This window comes from Nanorana parkeri, unplaced genomic scaffold (genome assembly GCF_000935625.1).
Source record: "Nanorana parkeri isolate BGI_ZX_2015 unplaced genomic scaffold, ASM93562v1 scaffold380, whole genome shotgun sequence".
In the NCBI taxonomy this organism is placed as follows: domain Eukaryota; kingdom Metazoa; phylum Chordata; class Amphibia; order Anura; family Dicroglossidae; genus Nanorana; species Nanorana parkeri.
This window is the reverse complement of record NW_017306648.1, coordinates 987,880-1,010,538: the sequence shown is the minus strand read 5'-3', so window position 1 is coordinate 1,010,538 and position 22,659 is coordinate 987,880. Positions and strand designations below refer to the sequence as shown.

General features: G+C 41.8%; 2 protein-coding genes and 1 long non-coding RNA gene across 3 annotated transcripts in view; 2 read left to right on the top strand and 1 right to left on the bottom strand.

Moving 5' to 3' along the window:
* Window positions 1-320, top strand: part of LOC108789222 — a 1,644-nt gene extending 1,324 nt beyond the window's left edge. Inside the window, exon 2 of the long non-coding RNA XR_001941382.1 lies at window positions 225-320. This is a non-coding gene — a long non-coding RNA (uncharacterized LOC108789222). The remainder of the gene's footprint in view (window positions 1-224) is intronic.
* Window positions 321-8,638: 8,318 nt separating this feature from the next.
* Window positions 8,639-16,632, bottom strand: IMP4 (IMP4 homolog, U3 small nucleolar ribonucleoprotein). Its single transcript, XM_018559169.1, has 9 exons — window positions 16,561-16,632; window positions 14,086-14,194; window positions 13,917-14,000; window positions 13,023-13,132; window positions 12,347-12,479; window positions 11,176-11,330; window positions 9,760-9,854; window positions 9,466-9,539; window positions 8,639-8,790 (listed from the first exon to the last, which is right to left on the bottom strand). Exons 1-9 carry the CDS (start codon window positions 16,561-16,563, stop codon window positions 8,678-8,680), a joined length of 876 nt encoding a protein of 291 aa, XP_018414671.1. The 5' UTR covers window positions 16,564-16,632; the 3' UTR covers window positions 8,639-8,677.
* A 1,681-nt stretch (window positions 16,633-18,313) lies between these two features.
* The window catches only part of CCDC115 (coiled-coil domain containing 115), a 6,777-nt gene continuing 2,431 nt past the window's right edge, over window positions 18,314-22,659 (top strand). Inside the window, exons 1-4 of the mRNA XM_018559174.1 lie at window positions 18,314-18,543; window positions 19,448-19,551; window positions 21,509-21,624; window positions 21,792-21,953. Coding sequence (XP_018414676.1) covers window positions 18,415-18,543; window positions 19,448-19,551; window positions 21,509-21,624; window positions 21,792-21,953 — 511 coding nt within the window. The 5' untranslated portion in view covers window positions 18,314-18,414. The remainder of the gene's footprint in view (window positions 18,544-19,447; window positions 19,552-21,508; window positions 21,625-21,791; window positions 21,954-22,659) is intronic.

Sequence of the window (22,659 nt, the reverse complement as noted above, 5' to 3'; positions counted from 1 at the left end):
CCCACACTGCATTTAGGAGGAGGCTTTTTTGCTTTCTGAACAAAGGGCAGCCACTGCTCCACTGCCCTCCAGGGTGGTGGAGACTGCAGCCCGACTGCATGAGGTCAAAGTCAGTTTTTGATGTCTAATGAATCCAATGAAACCTGCTCGTTGAAAACAAGTAAGATATTTGGTAGACATCTTAACAAAGTAATTATGTGAAATTTTAATTTTCTACCCTACAGGGTTTAATTACCGTATTGGAAAACCTAAAGGACCTCGAGACCCACCTCCTGAATGGATCCGATAGAAGACTTTTTTTTTTTTTATACAGTGCGTCTGAAAAAAACACTTTTTAACGATGCTGGCCTTCATATTCATCTCATCCTCTGATTTTACAGACTAACATCTTCAAAATACAGAACACTTTCTTTACAATTAATGCTAAAATGTATCACTGTATACATAAATGGCTATTCAACTGTTGGCTTCACAACAAAGTGAACCTCACCAAGATATCCTTGTGAATATTGCTCAAGCCAGCAAAAGCGGCTCCACAATGTAGACTCCACAGGTACCCTAAAAATACAACATTGATGGAACTTCGGGAGCGTATATATAATCTTCCCAGCATATCCTCATCTTGGTTTCACAACAAACTAATAACCAATGGAAATCACCAAAATAGCCTTCTGAATATAGTGCAAGCCAGCAACATAGCTTTATTGTGATAAGTCAACAGTAGTCTTTAAAATATACACCGTCCTGAACCACGGGAGTTAACATGTTATCTTCCCAGAATATCTCATCTTGAACTGACATTGAAGAACTGAAACTAACATGAACTTTAAGGAATGGTAACAAGCACCAGTTCTACCTAAAATGTCCATTTACAATGTAAATGTTAGAGATGGCACATGGCTTTTACATGGCATGTCCCTGTAAACACCTGCACAAATCTTTACTTTTTTTTGGAGTAAAAATTCCTCCTCTTTAACATTAAGCTGTGCTGGTCTGTACCAAGAAAAATGTTTATAATGGAGGATATTGGTGATAATACATTTTATGAGGGTGTTGGGTAGCATATTAGCTGCTATAGCAGCACAGGGATATAGATATGCATTTAACTGGGTTTATTAGTTAAAACCACATCTTGCTTTAAAATGAACCTTTTTTTTTTTAAGGAAAACCTCAATTTTCATAAAAACACGATATCCTGTTATATATTTTCCATCAAAAAAAAATAAAGCCCAACTTCAGTCAAGTCTTTTCTTTTATAGAATGGGGAATGGGGTTTTATATATCTGTCTTCGTCCCTCTTGGACACAGCTGAGAGGTGAAGTGAGGAGCAATTTCTACAACATAGACACAGTGATCAAATAGGATTGTAACATATTTTCATACATTTAAAGAGCTCCAGTTTTGTTTAGAAGAAATAAATTCTCCATTTTAGTCATATACATTGCAAAGAGTTTTATCAATTGACCTTACTAACTTTTGATCAGTAGATATTGAGACACTAATTCCAGTGCCCTTGCTGCCTAATTTTGGAGAAAATCAGAGAATCTGTTGGGTTGTTATAGCTCTGTGTTTGTGCCCATTTAGAAGATCTCTCCCTTTGACACCCTGATACATAGTGGCATATTTATAAAGCTGTACATGTGACTTTAACCAGACATTTACTGGTGGTGAATCAATTACTGTCCTACCATGCACCAGAAATGCTCACCTCCAGTGAATGTTTATTGTTTACTCTTTTGACAGCTGTGATTTGTCACAGCACGATTTCAAGGTATAGAGCCGATTTTACTGGCTCTATACCTGTTATGGATACAGCACTGTCCTATGGACAGTGCGGGCACAGTTACCGCGCTCGTGAGCGAGCGCGATACGCTCACGAGCCAGGGGAGGGGCAGGACGTCTCCAGACGCCCTCCCGCTCCTACAAGACTCCCGTCCGGCCGTCTACCAACGGCTGCGGACGGGAGGTGGTTAATGTCAGATTCACTGCTTTATAAATATGCTACATAGTGTTACAGGGACAGGAAGTGAGTCGTAATCTCTCCAAGCAGCAGTAAAAGCTCTAAACCTTCTCTTAGTAAAAATGTCCACTGTGAGAAGACTGGGGAGGAGAAGAGAAATAAGGTATACAAAGAATACAAAGCCGGCAATTATCTAGAAGTATGTGTCTGTAGATTGTCATTACTAAACATTTCTAAAGGTGCGTTTGTTGGCAGAGCCAGCTGTCACTCACGCAGCTGGGCGGATCCCGTCATCTAAGTCGGGATCCGCTCCAGGTGCGGCGTCTCAGTATACCGCGAGCTGTAGCTCGCGGTATACTGAGCTTAGGGTAACGGGAGGACGCTAGTTTGTGTCCTCCCGTTACCCTAAGGAGAACTATGGCGAAAAACACTGACCCCATAGTTCTCCTTTTAAGTAGCAGTTTGCATAGGTACGATTGTCTGTACCTAGAGATTTCTACAACCTAGAACAGGTTGACAGAAGTGACATGCCCATATATACAGGTATTATAGTAAAATATTGGTCACCTTCAGACTTTTTCAGCAGTCATATGAGGAGGCAGGCAACCAGAGCAAAGTTTTGTGACAATGGAATTATAGTCAGAAGTGAGATTCACATATAGAATCAGACTGTCATTCGTCAAGTCTGTAGATTTATATCTAATTTCTAAACATACACGCATATATTTTTCAACATGATTCTTCTGTGGAAAAATGCTACAGCTCAGTTAGATTGTATACACTTTATAGGGACACTAAACTCAGGAGTTAAACCCTAAAATGCATTCAAGTACCTTAATTATTAACAAAAGAAGTATTTTATTTGTGTATCACGAGTTAATCCTCAAATCATCTCTGAGTTGGTGCTGACAATGTCCTTCCTTCTGGAGGGTGGCTACTTTTGTTCCCCATAGTCCCTGGGTGTGTTGTTGTCACCGCTCCAAGCTCGCTCCTGTGATAGACTACAATCTCAGTACACATTAGTAAACTAAACATGAGATTGTAGTCCATCATGGGAGCGAGCTTGGAGCGATGGGTACTTTACAACACACACAGGGACCATGGGGAATAAAAGTAGCCCACCTCCAGAAGGAAGGACAGTGTCAGCACCAATCTACAGCCGAGTGATACAAAAATACGCCACATTTTTTATAATAGGATACTTGAATGTATTTTTAAAGATTTAACGCCTGAGTTTGGTGTCACTTTAACTGCATATGTACAGTACTGTATATTTCTTATTGTACCACGACCTTTTTTTTATAAACACACATTACATTTTGCAGTTGTACATGGAGTCAGCAAGGTAAATAAAGGCCAAATGGTTGATTTAATAAAGCAGTAGAACATGTTCGCTTTGCAAAGTGAATGTTCACCTAGCTTAGTGAATAAGGTAGAGCTAAATGAAAATTCACTTTGCAAAAAATAACCAATCAGGTGCAAGGAGAATTTAAAAAAACAAAACAGAACTTTTGCTTGCACGCGATTAGAATGAGCCCGCATTCACACAACTAACAGCAGGCCCGTACAGTTCCGTGCTGCATGCACGCACTGTGCGGGTGTCCATCCTGTCAGCGGACACTCGCGCCCGCACGGACGTGCAATTCGGGTGAGCGTACGGCTGCGTACTCTCACAGAGAAGAACAGGCTGCTGAGTACAAATCACATGCAGCACCTGCCCTTCCCGGATCTGTACGGGCCGGCTGTTAGTCGTGTGAATGAGGGCTAATAACCGCAGCACAACTTTGCCTCATTCACTAAGCTAAGAGAACATTCACTTTGTGACCAAGTTAATTTTTACTTAGCTTAATGAATGAGGTGAAGCTGTGCGGACTTCCATCATCCAATCATGATTACTGTTTTACAACAGGTACTGTTGTATCATCGCGATTATTTAGCAGAAGCACTTTATATTCTTGCGTTAGCAAGCCAGTCAAAATTATTTTCTTGTAGGGAGAACCTTTGATTCACTTTTGTAGCATTTAAAAAACCAGGTTGGGGCACAGGCTGTCATTCCAGTGCTAATAGGCTTTACCACCAGGTGATGGAAAAGGTACAGAATGAAAAACCTGCAGGCTGCATTTTGAGAATAGCCAAGCAAAGATGGGGCAAAGACACGACACCAGCACCGATGTCCGTGCCACTGCTGATGTTGAGGGTTGGCAGAGCTGTAATATTCAGTAAAACTAAAAGAAGTGTTTCACATCTGAGAATTATTTGCTACACCAAATAATTACTAAATATTTATAGAAAAATAGTGAAAATGCCAGTTCCCGATGTTGGGCTTTAGCTATAGAATTTATACATAGGAGCATATATGAGGTTATTTACACATCAGTATTTAATTGATGTGTGAGGTACAAGATGCAGCTTGGTTGTATTCCATTAGCATTGCAAATGGTGAACAACACTGAAACCAAAGATAGTTATGTAAGCCACCAAGCAGTCAAGAGACGAGGTCCTCTGAAGATGCCAAAGTGCATCCCCCCTTTCACCAGCTCAATGGAAGGAGCTTGAACATACACATTTACAGTAGCTGGCTGGTACTGGGTGCAGCAAATGACAACTGCTGTCCACTACCCCTGGGATTACTGCCTCTTCATCCATGGAAAACTGACCGGGCCGATGAGGACATTGTAATGTGATTTTATTACAGTAAACATGGTGATAAAGAGCCAGGATTTCATTATCAAAGCAAAACTTTGTTCTTCCATATGGTAATTATGGTCCTTTACAACTTCCAAAGTGCAGATTCTATTCTTTTATTGTGTCCCCTTTATAACACATACATTATGTTCATGGAACAAAGCATTTTAAAGTGGGACTACAAAAACGAATGGATCATTTTACAAAGTATTTAAAACAGGAATGAACACGGAGTTTACACATGAACAAAGAAAAAAACAAGCAAGGAAATGCTGCCACTAGAATCCTCAGCATCCAGAACTTTGGGGGGCACAGACACCCGACATATCTGGAAGTATCAGATGCTGTAGATTCTAGCAGCAGCTCTACAAAGGTGCCCATTCACCTTACGAATATCGCACGATTGTCTTTTGCGATCGCGTTTTCGTCAGATATTTGTAAGGTTTATGGGCAGGGTACAACCGCAAATACTGTACAATTGTACGACTTGCGTCTTTCCAGCAGGTTAGAAAACCTCTGTCGAATCGTACGAAATTCGATAGCTTAATGGCATTTCCGTACGGAAAATATTTCACAATGGTGTACATTTATATTTTTATTTGACAAGTGTCTCTTTAAAACAGAGAAACAACCAAAGAATTTGTGAAGAGCTGGCTCAATTGGGATGATGTTACATCATGTAACAACAGTGTATCTGTAAAACAGGGTTCACAATATAACAGTTTAATATTTACTTCTGCCTGGGGCCAACATTCATTTACAAAAAGCAGAAGATTATAGGAGGAAACAGTGAAATAAGCACAGTCTGTACTTCATCAATGCCAGGGTTGGATATATTATTTGTGCAGCTGCACAGGGCCCTTATATACTAGATGTAGGTCTGGTTGGGTTCTGGGATCCTTCTCATTTTCAGTTAGACTTGGACACTGCTCATTCTTATCTAGCTGTCTGTCAATACCCAGTAATTGCATTTTTTTAAACTGGGCCAGTATTTGAATTGGAGGGACAAAAACTGAACATGCACAGTAGCCTCTTGGAGAATCTGTCCACCACTGATCACAGCAGCCTAGGGGCCCAACTTAACCACTTCAAGACCAGGTGTTTAGACCCCCCTCCTGGCCAGGCCATTTTTCAGTATTCAGCGCTGCGGTACTTTGACTGACGTTTATTCCGTCATACAAAACTGTACTGAAATTAATTTTATACCATTTTTTGGGGACAGCTAGAGCTTTATTTTGGTGGTATTTAATCACCACTGGGGTTTTTATTTTTTACTATAATTAGGAAAAATGAAATAATTTTTCTTTTTTTTTACATTGTTAGGAAACATTTATTATTACCCAGTTTTTTGGTAAAATATAAAAGATCGGGTTACGTCGGATAAATAGACACCAAACATGTCAAGCTTTAAAATTGCGCGCACCCGCGAAATCGCAGAAAACTACCATACCCAAAATTGCCCATAGGCGACACTTTAAAAGCTTTTACCGCTCATCAGTTTAGTGTTATCAGTGATTGATGGCCCTAGACTTATTGCTCTCACTGAGACGTTATGTATACATGATATGTAACATGTGCGGCGTAATGGGCACAATCGTCGTTTTTGCACGTATGCGCCACCGACGCATGTTTGCATGTGTGTATGTATGGGTGGGGACTTAAATTTTTTATTTTTTTTTATTCTTTTTTATGTGTTACTTTACATTTGGGGGGGCTTAAATTTTTTTTTTTTTTTAATTACAGCCGGCGGATCGCTTGTATGGTAACAGGCATTGCTGCCTGTTTTTAAATTTTGGCCGTTTTCCGCTTGCGCGCGCGTCTGAGCGGGCGTCTTTAGCTAGAGAGCTCCGGGCCGGCCGTTTTTTTACTACGGCCGGTCCGGAAGTGGTTAAAATCATAAAAAAACCTAATAGTAAAATTTTGATGAAGGCTTGCACACCAAAAGCCACTACAGCAAGTGGAAGTTTGCTTCCCTAATAGTAGGCCCCATTACCACTGGTGGCCAGGCATTTTATTCACACCTCCTAGGTGATCTGGTTTAAGCACCCATGAAATGTCTAAAATATTTCAATTCATTTTGCAGTACTAAATATGTTAAAAATGATAATTACTTAAAAGTTTCTTTTTCACATATGTATATCTAAGAAATCTAGTCTTGGATAAAATTCTTTACTTGCAACCAAATAGTAACGACTACATGCATCACTACAGCTTGGAATCAACCATCGACCCCGATGGTGGTTACAGGAAGAGATCTGGCAAACATGCTCTCAAGAACACCACTTCTATTGCAGAGGCCTGGGCTTGACTTTGTAAGTTTGATCTCATGCTTGCTAACTGTGCCTTTGTGCACTGGTATGTTAGGTAAGGGATGGAGGGGGGCAAGTTTATTGAGGCTCAACTTGGCTGCATTATGTAATGTTTATGAGGAGGTGTGGAAAGATACTGAACAGGTTAAGGAAGGAGAAAAGCACTGCAGAGGTAGATGTGTTTGTGTACACATTTTAAATGTTCTCTACACTTAAAATGTATCCATATCGAAAAACAAAAATTTAATCTACTGCAGCTCACAAGTTCTTCAATATGGTGGCTGCGTTTGGTTTCTTTTTTTAAGCTTTCTCCCTTTATTTTTCGCCTGGTGATTCTACCAATAACACACTTCCAGTCTTAGGAAAAAAAATACACACTCATCCTTCTGTATCAGAACAACAGAAACAAGATAGGATTATGGAATCCCACCCTTCTCCTATTGTCTAACATAGAGGGGTGTGCTTCCTCAGAGAGAACTGAGAACATTGTAATTGAAAGCAATCAGCATAGACAAACAGTTATCAGCTCACAAACTTTCTGGCAAGTTCTATAGCCATTAACCACTTGCCGTTCCTGAACGGCCGGATAAGAGCTTTATAGGAGCGGGGGGGCATCTTAAGACGTCCTTCCCCTCCCCCCACTTGTGCGCGGTGCCCAGCATGCACACGAGTGGGGAAACTGTCCCCAACAGCAATGGCTGTTTACATTCAAGCGATCGGGCGTCTCCGGTCCCGAGATCCTGGTGCGGCTGGGACCGGCACGGCAACTCTGTCAGTGGAGATCAGTACATGATGTCCGTTTGATCTCCTCTCCTGTCCCCGAATACAGGAAGTGATGTATATTACATCACTTCTGCATTCCTCTGTCACTCTCCGGTACAGAAGCCGGAGAGAAGCTGATAAAGCAGATCTCAAAAAATTGAGTAATAAATGTTTTCTAACATAATAAAAGGTAAAACTGTTTTTTTTTCTGTACTTTTTTCATTATATAGTAAAAAATAAAAACCCCAGTGACGATTAAAAACCACCAAAAGAAAGCTCTATCTGTCCGCAAAAAATTGTATAAAATTAATTTCAGTACAGCGCTGCATGACGGAATAAATGTCAAAGTACCGCAGCGCTAAATATTGAAAAATGGCCTGGACAGGAAGGGGGTGTAAATACTTCGTCAGCAAGTGGTTAACACCCTTGTCTTCAAGTGGTTAAATAGATATAACTAAACGCTTCCATATGTATATTTAGCAGACCAAAAAGGACCTAATAGGAGAATTGTCAGGGCTTGCATACACTTTAAACATTCTTCCAGTGTTGTTTATGTAGCATTTTTGGAAATACTTATAGAATTTAAGGCCTATTCAGATCTTCCCATTTAACCCACATCACTGCAGTGCGCGGTAACGTGTGTGCCAAGAAGCCAATCATTTTGAATAACATTCCAATGCACTTTTACAATAGCAGACAATGCACCCACACTGCAGCGCACCACAACCTTATCCGATATTTAGTGCGTTAAGGTGTGCTGCCAGCCTATCTCCATGCAAAGGCACACATGTATACAAGCAATATACAAGTGACTGGGCCCTAACAGTTCATTTCTGTTGTTTTCATTTACAAAAATAAGTCAGGAAAAAAACATTACTTGTACTTGTTCCTTGTTAAGTGAAAAAAACTTGGATGCTTAGAGAAAAACAAAAAAACTTTATTTACAGAAAAACACGCAACACTACTCGACACTGAGGTATTTTCTCTTCTTGGCTGTGTTGGTGTACGGATGCCAGCGCCATTCTACCTCTGCTGTCTTCTCATTTTCTAGGGTGCCCAGTTTGATCATGTACACTGCAATAAAAGAAAACATTTATAAGAGGGTTATGGACTTGGTGACAGTAACAGCACATAGACGTTTACCGCTAACACAATATATGACAAGCTGAAGCTACAGGAAATAGTGTTTGGACTGTGCCTCCAATGCATGAGTCTGGTCGGTTGGGTGCATGTGATCTGCTTCATTTCAGCGAGATTTTACTATTTGATGAGTCAAAGACAAAAGTATGCAAGCCAGAAAGTATGAGTTTGCACACCATATGCTCCCCTAAAGGATATCACTTTTGGGTCATTTTAATGTCTTGTCTATTGTGGTCAGATGATGTGCAAGGAGATGTCATCACCTCCTCCTGGAGATGTGTTAGTATTCCCTGATAAATCTCTCACTTTGAGGGTAATAGTCATCACTCATGGCCTAGTGTTAGCCCCGCCCACCACCTAAAATAAGGTTTTACAGCCTTACTGTGCATTTTGGCTAATAACAGTAAATTACATGATTTACTTATTTAGCCTAAGGAATGCATTCATAAAAAAGATAGAACCCCATAGTTCTCCTTTAACTCTACCCTACTCAACCCAATCTGGGAAAGAAGCCTTTGGAATATAATTATTCTCTAGAACCAAAATAACAATAGGGCTTGTAGGGTGTAGAAAAGCATGTAGAATGACTTCCTCTTCCTTCATACTCACATTTCATCTCAAAGCGTGGGCCAATCTCAGAGAGTTCAATATTTCGATGGTCTGTTTTCCTGTAAACATGGTGCCTGAAATAGAAAGCACTGCTCAGTATCTGTGACATATACACAGGTGACACTGCCACATATCGCAGATTCTACCAGGAGTATTGCGCTCAGCCACACTGCTTTACAAAAACAAACACTGAACCAAAACATGTAATATATCATAAAAGATGCTTCTCACACTGCACAAATGTGCCAGACACCTTTACCAGCTCTGAGACCATATTCAACATTCTCCACATACCTGAATGAAATAAAGTCGTCTTTATTAGCAAATGTCATCACTCGCTTGCTCTCTTCTTTTGGGACGGGGAACAAATATTTCAAGATGTTGGACACCTAGAAAGTAATAAGCATTTAGTCCCTTGAACACTTTCAATAGCAGGCAATGCACACACACTGCAGCGCACCACAACCTTGTGCTGCACAAAAATAAGTACATGTCTAATATTTTTTGTGTTATGGTGTGCTGCCATAAGTGACTGGTCCCTAACTCAAGATGTTTAAACACACACAAAAAAATATATTATTTACAGAAAAACACATGACACTAATTAACAATTAGGTATTTCCTCTTCTTGGTTGTGTTGGTGTATGGGTGCCAGCGCCATTCTACCTCTGTCCCTTTGCACACTTAAAATTAATCTATGGACATTCAAGTATTAGGACTGTTCATGTCAGAACTGCTTCTCTCCCCATACAAGTCAATGGGAATTCAAAAGCAGCTTAAAGTAGGATGATGCAGCTTAGTAGGTCAAATGCTGGTTGTAGGAACTGGTCAATGAACTCTGAATGATCTCAGAAGCGTCTCAAACTGAACTCAATTGCAAGCCAAAATGTATCTGAAAGCATGATGCATTCCCCCATTGACACAATTTCTTAAAATATTCTTAACAAGCAGTAAACAACCATGAAAGTGACCCTGTTAGCATGTAAAGAAATACATGCTTGTGACAAAAACAGGATCTAAACATACTTCTCTGGCAGCCCATTTTTGAAATGCTGCCTTATCAGAGCTTGCCAGGCGCTATAAGTATTCAACACTTCTAAGTGTGTGGAATACCTGCACCCCCATCGCACGCTGTGGTTTCTCCTGCCAGCTCATATGTGGGCATATGAACCAGTGGGCAGAACCATTGCATGATGTAGCGTAAATAGGTATCCAACCCATCTAGCAAGTTGAATACCTGCAGTGGTTGGTAGACACCAGAAAGGAGAGTATAGAGCCTCTTTTATTACAAGTATGTAGTTCCTTACAAGTGACCCTGTGCTGATACAATTTGTTTTCAAGTGACCCTCCCTAAACTACATAGCTGTGGGCTCTGTGAAGCAGAAGTACTGAAGTGGTCCACGTCGTTCACTTTGCAGCTCAACTCACTCTGCTCCCCCTCACAGCAGTGATTAGCAGCCTTCAAATCTCTAATGAAAATGCAGAACATGAGGTGTGGGAGCTGCTGAGAGTATGAATTGGATGACTTCATTGATTCTGCCATAAATCTTAGGAATCAAGTGCTCCATAGTGCCTGCAGCTACAGAGGTCAGGAAAGGTGCATTTCAAAGCTCTTTTCCCAATTGTTAAGAAATACTTGACTGTCCATAGCCTGGCCACAGATTGACTTTAAAACTTATTTGGTGTGACTTTTCCAGAACGCAGCCTTACACGCTGTCCGAGGCGGGAAGTGAAATTGTGGAAGATGAGGTGTGGATTCGCTTCCGACATCGTGCCTAGGTCTGGAATATCATGCCTCATGACCACATTACACAGAGTGAAATATGCTGTGGGTCCGAATGGAAGGTGAGACACAATTAATCCATCTGAAAGGCAATAAAGATATTCCTTATCAATATTGTCCAACTTAGGGCATGTTATTAAAAAGAAAAAACAAAACCACAAAATTGCCCAGGTGATTATGCTACAATGCACAGGAAATAAAACTGAACGGACATTTAAAATGAAAAAAACAGATTAGGGACATCCTTGTTATTGTTACCTGCATCCTTAATTTCTTAGCAGGAGACGCTCTAAGGCTGCATTTACATTGGGCATTTATCAGTGTTCTTGGATGCCTGTTGCACGGATCCCAAGTGTGCCTGTTCAGATATATACAAGTTAATGACAGAGTAACAGTGGCCACATCTGTCAACAGAAGTCCCCATGTAGATGCGATGGGATAGACTGTCCCTGGTTGTAGGACAGATGTGTCCAGGGACAGTCATCTACCTCGAACCATGTGTAATCATACCATGTATGATTACATGCGGACTGCCAGATGTGGCCACTGTCACCCTGTCATTAACTTGAATGGGCATAACAGCTGCATCTGATAGGGCACATCCGGGATTCCTGCTGCAAGTATCCACAGGTTCTTCCAGCAGGAATACCCAAAAGCAGCATAAGTCCCCATGTGAACGGTGCCTAAGGCTATATAAAAAAAAAAAGTTATGCATATACGAGCAACATTGATTTATGAAAGATGTTGCCTATCCCATGAGACTGAAAGAAAACACGCCACGCTTTAACCTACCCAGCCACTTACATGAAGGAACACTAAAAACTTATGTTACTTAGTTGCAACATATTCATATATGCGTTATAATTGGGTGGGAAAAAAAACAAAAAACGCTGAGAAGGTGGCTTAGTTACCATGTTGGATGCCATGTAAACCTACACAATATAGAAGGTTTATCTTATCATTGTCAAGAGATTCAACAGGGGACTGGATAGCTTCAGTTAGTTATAGAGAGTCCCATTATCTTGGGCTTCAACAAGTGTTTCTGAGACACTGTGACATGTCATAATAAAAAGGGACAATACAGTTAACACAACTAACCTGGCATTCCTCTGTGTTCATGAACGATGAGGAGGTCAGTAACTTCATTGGCTTTGCATGCCTGTACTAGTGCCCCCATCTCATGTTTACCTCTGTTCATGCGCTGAGCATTGGGAAAAACGAGCTTCATCTCCTAGGAGAGAAATCAAAATTATACTTCCAACACTTCCTTTCACAGTCCATGAAGGCCATGTCCATCATATTGCAGCTTACATGCCAAGCAAAGAAACACTGATCACCAGTTAATACCTGATGTGTTATGGTGTACCTTGTACTACAAAATGGACATAGACAGACAGGTATGCAGCTACAAACTGTGTAGGAGCATGTGACCAGCTGAACCAGCTCAATTTAGGAATGTGGATGAAATAAGGATGGATAAGGATGGCTGGAGTGAGAGAGGAATAAGCAGCACAAAGAGTCAATCAGTTCATGTGCTGGGAAGAAGCTTGCTGTTACAGATAGCAGAGTGATGGGGAGATGAGGAGAGATAGCTCAGAGGAAGTGGGTTGAATGATGCTGACCATTAGACTGCACACATGCAGCAGCAGAAATCTCTGAAGGTGAATATTGCAACAAAAGTTGGTTTTGTGATTTAACATTTAATTGGGCTGTCCACCTATTATTTTAGGCTGGAGTTCTGCTTTAAATGGATGAAACCAAAGAGAATGTGTACCTTTGCAAACACTTTTAATCTAGAGCTTGGGTCTCTTGACGTTGTAATCATGATCTTTGGATCTTCAACTCCGGCCCACTTATACTCATCATCCACATGGGAGGAGACCCCTATGAGAAAGCACAGCATGGTGAGCCCCAAAATAAGTTCAAAACACCTATATTGTACTATGTATTACAAATACTCATCACATAAGTCACCTTATGCTTTGGTAGGTATACTGTTCCTTAGAGGCCAAGGAAGTACATGTCCCATCATGCCCTGAAAGCTAGACCTCTAAAGTGGCCCACCCTCTCATCAACCCGTCTCATGTAACATGTCCTAGTCTCTAACTGTTTCTTACAGCATGTCTTCAGTCTATAAACATGCCAGTAGCAGTCTCTGGCCATCTTCAGTACCTCTTCTGTGACATTAAATACGGTATATTGAATATTATATTTAGCCTTTATCAGTGGCCCCCTCTTCCTCATCAGTGGCCCCAGTTGAGGCCCCCCTCTTCCTCATAAGTGGCCCCAATTGAAGCACCCTATTCCTCATCGGTGGCCCCAGTTGAAGCACCCTATTCCTCATCGGTGGCCCCAGTTGAAGCACCCTATTCCTCATCAGTAGCCCCAGTTGAAGCCCTCTATTCCTCATCAGTGACCCCAGTTGAAGCCCTCTATTCCTCATCGGTGGCCCCAGTTGAAGCCCTCTATTCTTCATCAGTGACCTCAGTTAAAGCCCTCTATTCTTCATCAGTGACCCCAGTTGAGGCCCCCTATTCCTTGTCAGTGACCCTAGTTGATGCCCCCTATACCTTGTAAGTTCTAATCACAAGCATATCAGGGAGATATGCCATTTATCTTCAAGCCTGAATAAAGTAAGTGGATGAGGTGCCTCTTCCTCAGTCCTTACCTTCACCACCTTCGTCATCAAACTCGAGCTGCTTCTGTAGAGTGAGGGCCTCTCTGCGGATCTCTGTGGGGATCAGCCGGTTTTCTGTGGACAGAGATACAAGTTTAGTATTTCCATGACCAAAGTGTACTATGCAAGTCTGGTGTCAGCATCCCTCCTTTTCACAAACCTTCTAAAGCTTTCTTCAGTCTCTGCTTCTTGTCCTCTATGTTATGCTGTTTGGCTTCTTGAGCTTTTCGGTAGAGGTACTCCCTCCGCAACCGAGCCTCCCTGCGGAGCTATAAAGACGATCCGACAAGCCAGAATTAGCATTAATGTATTTGACTTCAGGGTCAGAAACAAGTCAGACGCAGCATGCTTTCAGAGAAAATGGCTTATTAGACCCTCTGCTTTTGTTGCATATATCTACTGCTAGCTAGCAGTAGATATATGCAAAAATTTTTTTTAAAGGCTAAGGCTTTGAACTTACCCCCGTCTTCGCCACGCGCTCCCGTCCGAAAATCTGAAACTTCTCGGGCAGCCGCAAAGCATCTTGGGGCAGGCGCAGTTCAGATTTTCGGCCGGGAGACGAGGAGAGACGCAAGGTAAGTATATGGACACCGTGGGACAGGAAGTGCAAGCAAGCACAGAGGAGTCAGCCCTGGATCGGACCCCCGCCACAGCGCTGGAGGGACAGATGAAAACGACAGGAAAGAAGAAGATCGGATTAAGAGACATCATTTAAGGTAAGTGCTGACATTAACATTGGGGGAGGGAAAAATATTTTTAACTTTAACTGACTGAGGAAGTAAATAAAGAAAATAAAGAGCTGCAGACTGATAAGGTCATCTCTCTGCTCTCCTTCTGTCAGCATGCTCCTTGTCAATATATTTAAATACAGAACACCTTACTGGCCTTTAGTGGTACACCCCTCTCTGTACAGCGGATGATATCATGTTAAACCCGGGTATTCACCTTAACTGCCATTAAAATAATTTTTTTCAATTAAAAACATAAATCACATTCATTGTTATATTTTTTTTTTTATATATCTGCCTGGAGCTCAGGTACCAAGGGACATTCTAGGCTTCAGGTCTTGTTCACATCGCCTTCAGATTGTGTAAGAGCAAAATGTATAGCAAGCTTTTCAGAAGCATTTGCAGAGCTTTTAGAAAGCTTTTTCGCTGCCAGAGCCATTATTATGATTTTTGCATACATGTTGAAATGCACATTTTAGGCCTGAAGATTACTTAAAACCCACTAAAATGATATATTTTCTGAAAGCAGAGACCCTGTAGAATAAAATGGTGACAATTGCAATTTTGTATGTTACATATTAGTGCAACTGTTTATCAAACCCAAATGTTTTGTAAAAAAAATATACTTGAAGGTAATTTTAGTGCACATAAACACTATATACTACCCAAATATAAAAATAAGTAATTAGATACCAAACACGTCAAGCTTCAGAACTGCACGCGGCCAAGAAATGCCGAAAAAAACCCCCAAAAAAACAAGATTGTCTATAGGTGACAATATATAGGTCGGTCGGTGTATTAAAGCTTTGACAGGTCATCAATCGCTAGTCTCCCTCCCTTTTCAGCTGCCACGCCAGTCTGAAGCCCGTAGGAGGGGCAGTGGAGCCCAGGAAACATGGCAGAAGCACAGACTTGGTAGTCCGTGTAGATATGTAAACAGCTGGAAGTCTGCTAACAGTGCCCCTCTGCTGCCAACGTATGGCATAGGTCAGCAGGCTTCAAGTGACACTGAACTCAGGAGTTAAATCTTGAAAACGCATTCAGTTACCTTATGTATTAACAAAAATGTATCTTATTTGTGTATCATTTGGCTGTATATCGTCAGATCATCTCTGAATTGGTGCTGACACTGTCCTTCCTTCTGGAGGGTGGATACGTCTGTTCCCAATGATGTGTGTGTGTGGTAAAGTAGCCACCACTACAAGTTTACTACTGTGATGGACTACAGTCTCATGTTTAGTTTACTAGTTTGTATTGAGATTGTAGTCCATCCCGGAAGTGTGCTTGGTACGGTGGCTACTTTATAACACACACATGGACCATGGGGGAACAAAAGTAGCCACCCTCCAGAAGGAAGGACAGTGTCAGCATGAATTCAGAGATGATTTGAGGATCTACAGCTGAGTGATGCACACATAAGATACATTTTAGTTAATAATTAAGGTACTTGAATGCATTTTTAAGATTTAACTCCTGAGTTTAGTGTCTCTTTTTAGTAAGCTGTAGCACCACTTGAAGCTCATGGAAAGTCAGCACTCCTATTAAGATCTCTGTTTGACATTCCCAATAGTGGAACCATAGACATAGATGGAGTATAAAGCATAGGTCCAGTCATAGAAGTACTGGACCTGACACATGGATCATGGAGTATAAAGCATTGGTCCAGTCATAAAGTACTGTACCTGACACGTAGATTATAGAGTATAAAGCATTGGCCCACTAATAGAAGTACTGGACCTGACACGTAGATCATGGAGTATAAAGCACAGATCTGTCCATGCAATAGTGTAATGTACTAACTAGTCAGCCCCCAGGACACAGACTGGTAGGTACTGGCACACTGGGTGCCGCTCCGGTAAGTAGACATAGCCATATTGAAGCTACAATGAGGAGAGATCTGCACTCACCATGATAGCAGCCGGAGACCACACGTGGAAGTGATCCGCACACTCTAGCAGCCCCTGACCAATCAGAAGCGTCCTTTCTGTCGCCCACACTTAAAATGGCGGAGCCTGCAACAGGAAGTGGCCCGAGAATAGAATGCAGTTCCGGGTTGGCAAAGTCACATGAGCGGTCAGGTCAAAAGGATCAGCAGAGGGGTGAGTGATGTGTGGCCGGTGTATTAATCCTCAGAAAAGCTCAACAGAGGGGTGAGTGATGTGTGGCCGGTGTATTAATCCTCAGAAAAGCTCAACAGAGGGGTGAGTGATGTGGCCGGTGTATTAATCCTCAGAGAAGCTCAGCAGAGGGGTCAGTGATGTGTGGCCGGTGTATTAATCCTCAGAAAAGCTCAACAGAGGGGTGAGTGATGTGTGGCCGGTGTATTAATCCTCAGAGAAGCTCAGCAGAGGGGTGAGTGATGTGTGGCCGGTGTATTAATCCTCAGAGAAGCTCAGCAGAGGGGTGAGTGATGTGTGGCCGGTGTATTAATCCTCAGAGAAGCTCAGCAGAGGGGTGAGTGATGTCTGGTCGGTGTATTAATCCTCAGAGAAGCTCAGCAGAGGGGTGAGTGATGTGGCCGGTGTATTAATCCTCAGAGAAGCTCAGCAGAGGTGTGAGTGATGTGGCCGGTGTATTAATCCTCAGAGAAGCTCAGCAGAGGGGTGAGTGATGTGTGGCCGGTGTATTAATCCTCAGAGGGGTCAGTGATGTCTGGTCGGTGTATTAATCCTCAGAGAAGCTCATTGTGGGCATGAATAGGGCTGAAGGAGTTGGTCCTGGAAGTCCCCCCCTTCAGACAATGTCCCTGGGACTCAGCAAGTGTGGCTTGCAATATGTTGTCTTTATTTTACCATGTCCATTTTATTATTGATTTACTTTCTGGGCTGTTGATGTGATACTTCAAACGATTTTGTGTTTTAGCTTTAGATACAGTTTGGAAAAGTTCAGCTTTGTATCAGATTGTTGTTTCTGTTAGTGACTCCATTAGGGAGATTCTCCTTCACTTCCTGTCCAGGTTTAGCTGGAGTCCATGATTGACCAATATGTGTTGTGACACAATCATTGCGTTTACCTTTTATGATTCCGGTAAATCTTCCGATTATGTCCACTGCGTACAGTAAACCTTTTAGATGTATTGTTATAAAGACAATCGAACAGGAAGAAGCTTGCACTGGACTTAGGGTCAAACACTGATGGAGACTGCCCATCATAACTCTTGAAAATGCGAATTGCCTGGCTCTCTGGTTTCCCTAGACCAGGAGTTAGTTATGACGATCACATGAGAAACATCATTTTTTTATTTGCAGATTTGTTTTAGGTCATTGAGGATCCACAGAGTCAGTACAGCGGCTAGGTAAATAGCATTTTCAGATGGAGGACAGCAATGGCAGTGTGTGTCTGGCTGGTGTCCATTCTGTGCTGTGGGGGGGGGACTGCACTGTTTACTTTTTTCAACTTTGAAATGTCAAAAGTCACATTTACAGCTGTCTACCGTTGTGGTGCTGTGACTGGTGCTGACAATCAGGTGTGCTCTGCTGCATTGCGGAGCATGCAGCTTGTCTCCAGTTTGCGATCCACCTGAAGGCAGTGTGAACAGGACCCATAGAAAGCGCCGGTCACTGCTTAAAGTGTGAACAAAGTCTTAGACATCAGATCTTTGTACTGGAATTACAATTTTTTTTTATCTTATTCATTTTCAGCTTTTTATGCACAGAGAACAAGCTGGATAGGACTGGATCCGCACCCCATAGTCTGCTTGTTATAGAAACGCTAGTATTGCCTTCACCTTGCTGCATCCAGATTCCACAGCTCAGAACTAAATGGCGCCAGCTACAAAGGAAACTCTTACTGAGGTGAAGGAGAGGCTGGATCAGCTTCTGCTCCAACTAATGGATGACTTGGAGGCACTGAAGGTGAAAAGAGAACAGCTCAACAGCCTCATAGAGAAGGTATGTGTTATCTATCTCTCTAATGTGCACTGTCAACTAGGGCAAACCAATACCCATGACAGGATAGACTGTCAGCTCATTGGGAGTCAGTCACATCTCAGAGGTATGGGAGTGCCTCATCCCTCCAAGATGTGACTAGTTCCTGTCAAATTAATCAGGTAAATATTTAAAGATCTAGTCCACATTAAAAATTAATGAAAGAAAAAATATGTATTTATGATTTCTTTCTGCATTGGAGATACAAAACACTAGGTATGGACCTTCAGTTATGGGGCTGGAGGAAGTAATAAGTGGACTACACTAACTTCACCACACTTGTGCTCCATTTGAGATCTAGAAGTCCCTTTGCTGTGGTGGCAGTTGGGACTTGTAGTCTTTTCATTCAGAGATCCTGTGAGTGGATTGACAAATTAATGATGTGAGTGTGTGGGCGGAGCCACTTACAACCACGTCCAGTTCAAATGAATACAAGATCAAGATCCTGGGGGGGGGTACCCTGAGATTCAGGTAAGAGGGGGGAACTGGGGGTTGTGGATGTGATGTCTGAGCTCTTATCTGAAATCAGTCATACGACTGACTTGTTAGAACCTGGGGAAAATCCCCATCTTCCCTCAACTAAGACAAAGACAGAAAAAAAAACATGTTTGACTTTAGATATACTTTACCAACTTATATATTCCGGCTTTGACTGATTTCAGACAAGTGCTCAGACCCAACATATAGACCTCAACTAAACTCTCCTTATAAAATATAATGAGCTTATGTGTGTACAGTCACTTATCTGTCACCTTCTGCCTGTAAATAGGAGGATTTTATCTTTTCTGAGGAGCCTACAGCAAAATATCTGTCTTTATTTATATGTATGTATGTATGTATGTCACTCTTTTTTTTTTTTTCTTTGCAGGGCTGGTTCTGCCTTTCTCAGTCACGATATTCCATGGGAAATAAATTTGTATCTTCTCTGCAGTATGAGCAAGACATGGTTCCCTCCGTCTGTGTCCAGGGCAGGTGAGCTGTAAGAGATACAATAATTTAAATAAAATATATATCTCCCTGTTAACATATCGGGTTCTTTTGTTATGTTAAAGGTGACCGAGACCAGCCAAGATGTAACTGTCAATAAACATATGTACACAATAGAGTGGCCTTATGGTGTTGTGTCTTTAGTTCTCCTTCAATGACGCATATGAAACAAGAGGAAAACAACATAGCCCATTGCAGCCAGGAAAAATTGCAGTTGACAATTTCTACTGGTTAAAAAGTAAAGTGGACGTTTACTTGATGTGTATGATAGCACAGCCATATTTTATACCCTCTGTGTGTGTAACAGAGGAACTTTACCCATATCGTCAAAATAACAACAAAGGCACCTTAGAAATGTTTAGTAATGACAATCTACAAACACATACTTCTAGATAATTGACGGCTTTTTATTTTTTGTATACCTTATATTTATTTTCTCCCCATTCTCCTAACAGTGGCCATGTTTATTTAAGAGCAGATTACTAGATCTCTCTTTACTTCCTGGAACTCTGGCACATGTGACTAGGACATGTGACAATGCACATAATTTCTGGGAAGGAAAATGTCTTTCCCTGAGATCTCATTAGATTACAGATGAGATTTCCCAGCAATGCTCTGCTGATGTAACCTTCCCAAGATGCAATGCTTGGGTACATTACGTAATTTGTGCCACAGTGGACCAGGAAGTGAGAAAAAAAGAAATTGTAAGTAAAATAAAAATATGTAAGTTTTCATATCGGCATGCAGAGCTGTCGGAGGGGGTAAAGGTCCACTTTAATATTTCTTGGTGAAAAAATCTTTTAGCACCGCAAAGGATTATGCTATGGTGTAACAGTTCTAGATAATATAACGTATTAAACTATAGCCTTCTTCACTTTACCAGTCAAATATCTTCTTTATGACCAGCCCATAGTACACATTATGTGCAGAGATAATAAAAAATAAGAATGTTATAATTGGAGTCCGTTATTTCTTTTTATATTGACTATTTACTTTCATGTTAATTTCCCCATTCTCCCCCCACATACTCCTCTTTTCTTCATTCACTGCTCTTCAGTACAGTCATCAGGAGTGAGGAAATCATCCATGTGTAAGCTCGGGGTCGCTCTAGCTGGAGCTCACAAAGGCTGAGGACTCTTGCCACCACCATGTGACAGCGCTGGGTCAGTTGCATATCACCGATGCTGTCATATGTAGTGCGTTACATGCCTCTCCATATGGATACGTCAAGTATCCTCTTTACTCTCGATGGCTGAACACAGGAGCGAGTGAGCGAAGATGTAAAAATGAGCTGCTGGCTAGGAGGACATTAATTTGAACCTGTTGCTAGCAAGCCGTAGATATATGCAAAAAGTTTAAAAAAACAAAACAAAACCCTGCTTTACCAGCGTTTTAAACTTACCTGTGTGGGTGGTTATGGTTGTTATGTTGTATGTACGTCTTTGTTGGTGTATTTATATTGTTTTTGTTTGTGTGAAAACCTTTAATAAACACATATTTCTGAAAAAAAACAAAACTTACCTGTGTGTTCCCTGCGCGCTCCCATCTGAAAATATGAAACTGCACGGGCAGCCGCAAAGCATCTTGGGGCGGGCGCATGCGCAGTTCACATTTTCGGCCGGGACACAAGCTAAGCCTATGGGCGAGTGCACCCGCATGCAGACACCGTGGGAGAGTACGTGCCAGCAAACTCAGGAGTCCACGCTGGATTGGAGATTTGCCGCAGCGCTGGAGAGAAGGCTGAAAACTTCAGGAAAGAAGAATATCGATTTTAAGAGACATCATTTAAGGTAAGTGCTTTAATTAACGTTGGGGTGAGGGGGAAAAAGAAATGCCTTTTAATGTGTCTTTAAGCTTGATTATTTCCATGCAGTCTTTATAAAAGAGACTTTGTCCTGACCGTTCATGACTTGTCTCTTTTTCTTTACACGTTATGTCTTAGCACCTCGGAGGATGGTGTGACAGTGTTTCAGGTTGAGAATATTGAGTCGGGACATGGAGAGTCTGGAAAAAGTGAGGAAATGCGAGAAGTCGAGACAGTTGGAGCAGGGGATCAAGGTAAGTGATTAAATGTATACTCCAGTCAGTGAGAATATTCTACAATGCTGGGAAAACAAACTCCCCTTGCAATGGGGCTACCATCATAGCAGAATTTCCTGCATAGTGTTACTAATACAGCGTGTAATAAAAACAAATGCAATACTTTATCTTTTATTCCTTTCCAGTGCTGAGACTCCGAGGCCACAAGTCAACCACGGAGACTCCTAAACACCCAAAGACTGAAGGAAGTCAGAAACCGAGGCCGCCACCTAGTAATGACCCCTTGCGCTGGTTTGGGGTGCTTGTTCCTCAGAGCCTTCGCCAAGCACAGAGTACTTTCCGCCAGGGTGAGTGTATTTAAAGCATATCCCCAGCCAACCCTAAAGTTGCACTCGAGACACACAGCTAAATACAAAGCTAAAATATCTGTGAAGCGTTTACATGGAAAATAATTTATCATTTCCATAAACCAATCTTTTATTCGGGTACCCTTGACAGACAGACAGCCAGGTTGGTGCCTGCACATTTTTCTAACTCGGTTCAAGCAATAGAGGTTGGTCATGGACCCACTTTGCCCTGTGACTGTTAGTGAGGAAGCTTCAGCTCACAGACCAGGTTATCAATCTGCTCTCTTCCTGGCAGAAAGCTTCTGTTTTTGACAGACCGCATTGTACAGCTCAGTGCAGTAAAGCCTAATTGGCTTAAAGTGCTGCCCTTCTCCTAGTTTGAAGACAATATAAAGACAGACTAAATTGGACCTTTTTCAGTAAGTTTACAAGTCGGCATTATTATGTTCCTGACAAAATATACATTGAAAAGGGTTCCCACGGTGCCAGTCAGGTGATGTTTTCATTGTGCTGAAGACAGGAGGAGGCATTTCTATTCCCAGGGATCACTAAGACTGTACCTGTAGGAAATGACTAGGTGAGTGGCAGCGAAAGGGGGGGGCTGACCTATGTCAGACATTTGTAAACACAGCTTAGGTACCAACCTTTTGCCAGGCATTACACTGATCTTATTCTCCATGCCGATCGGGTGTCCCCCATCCCCCCT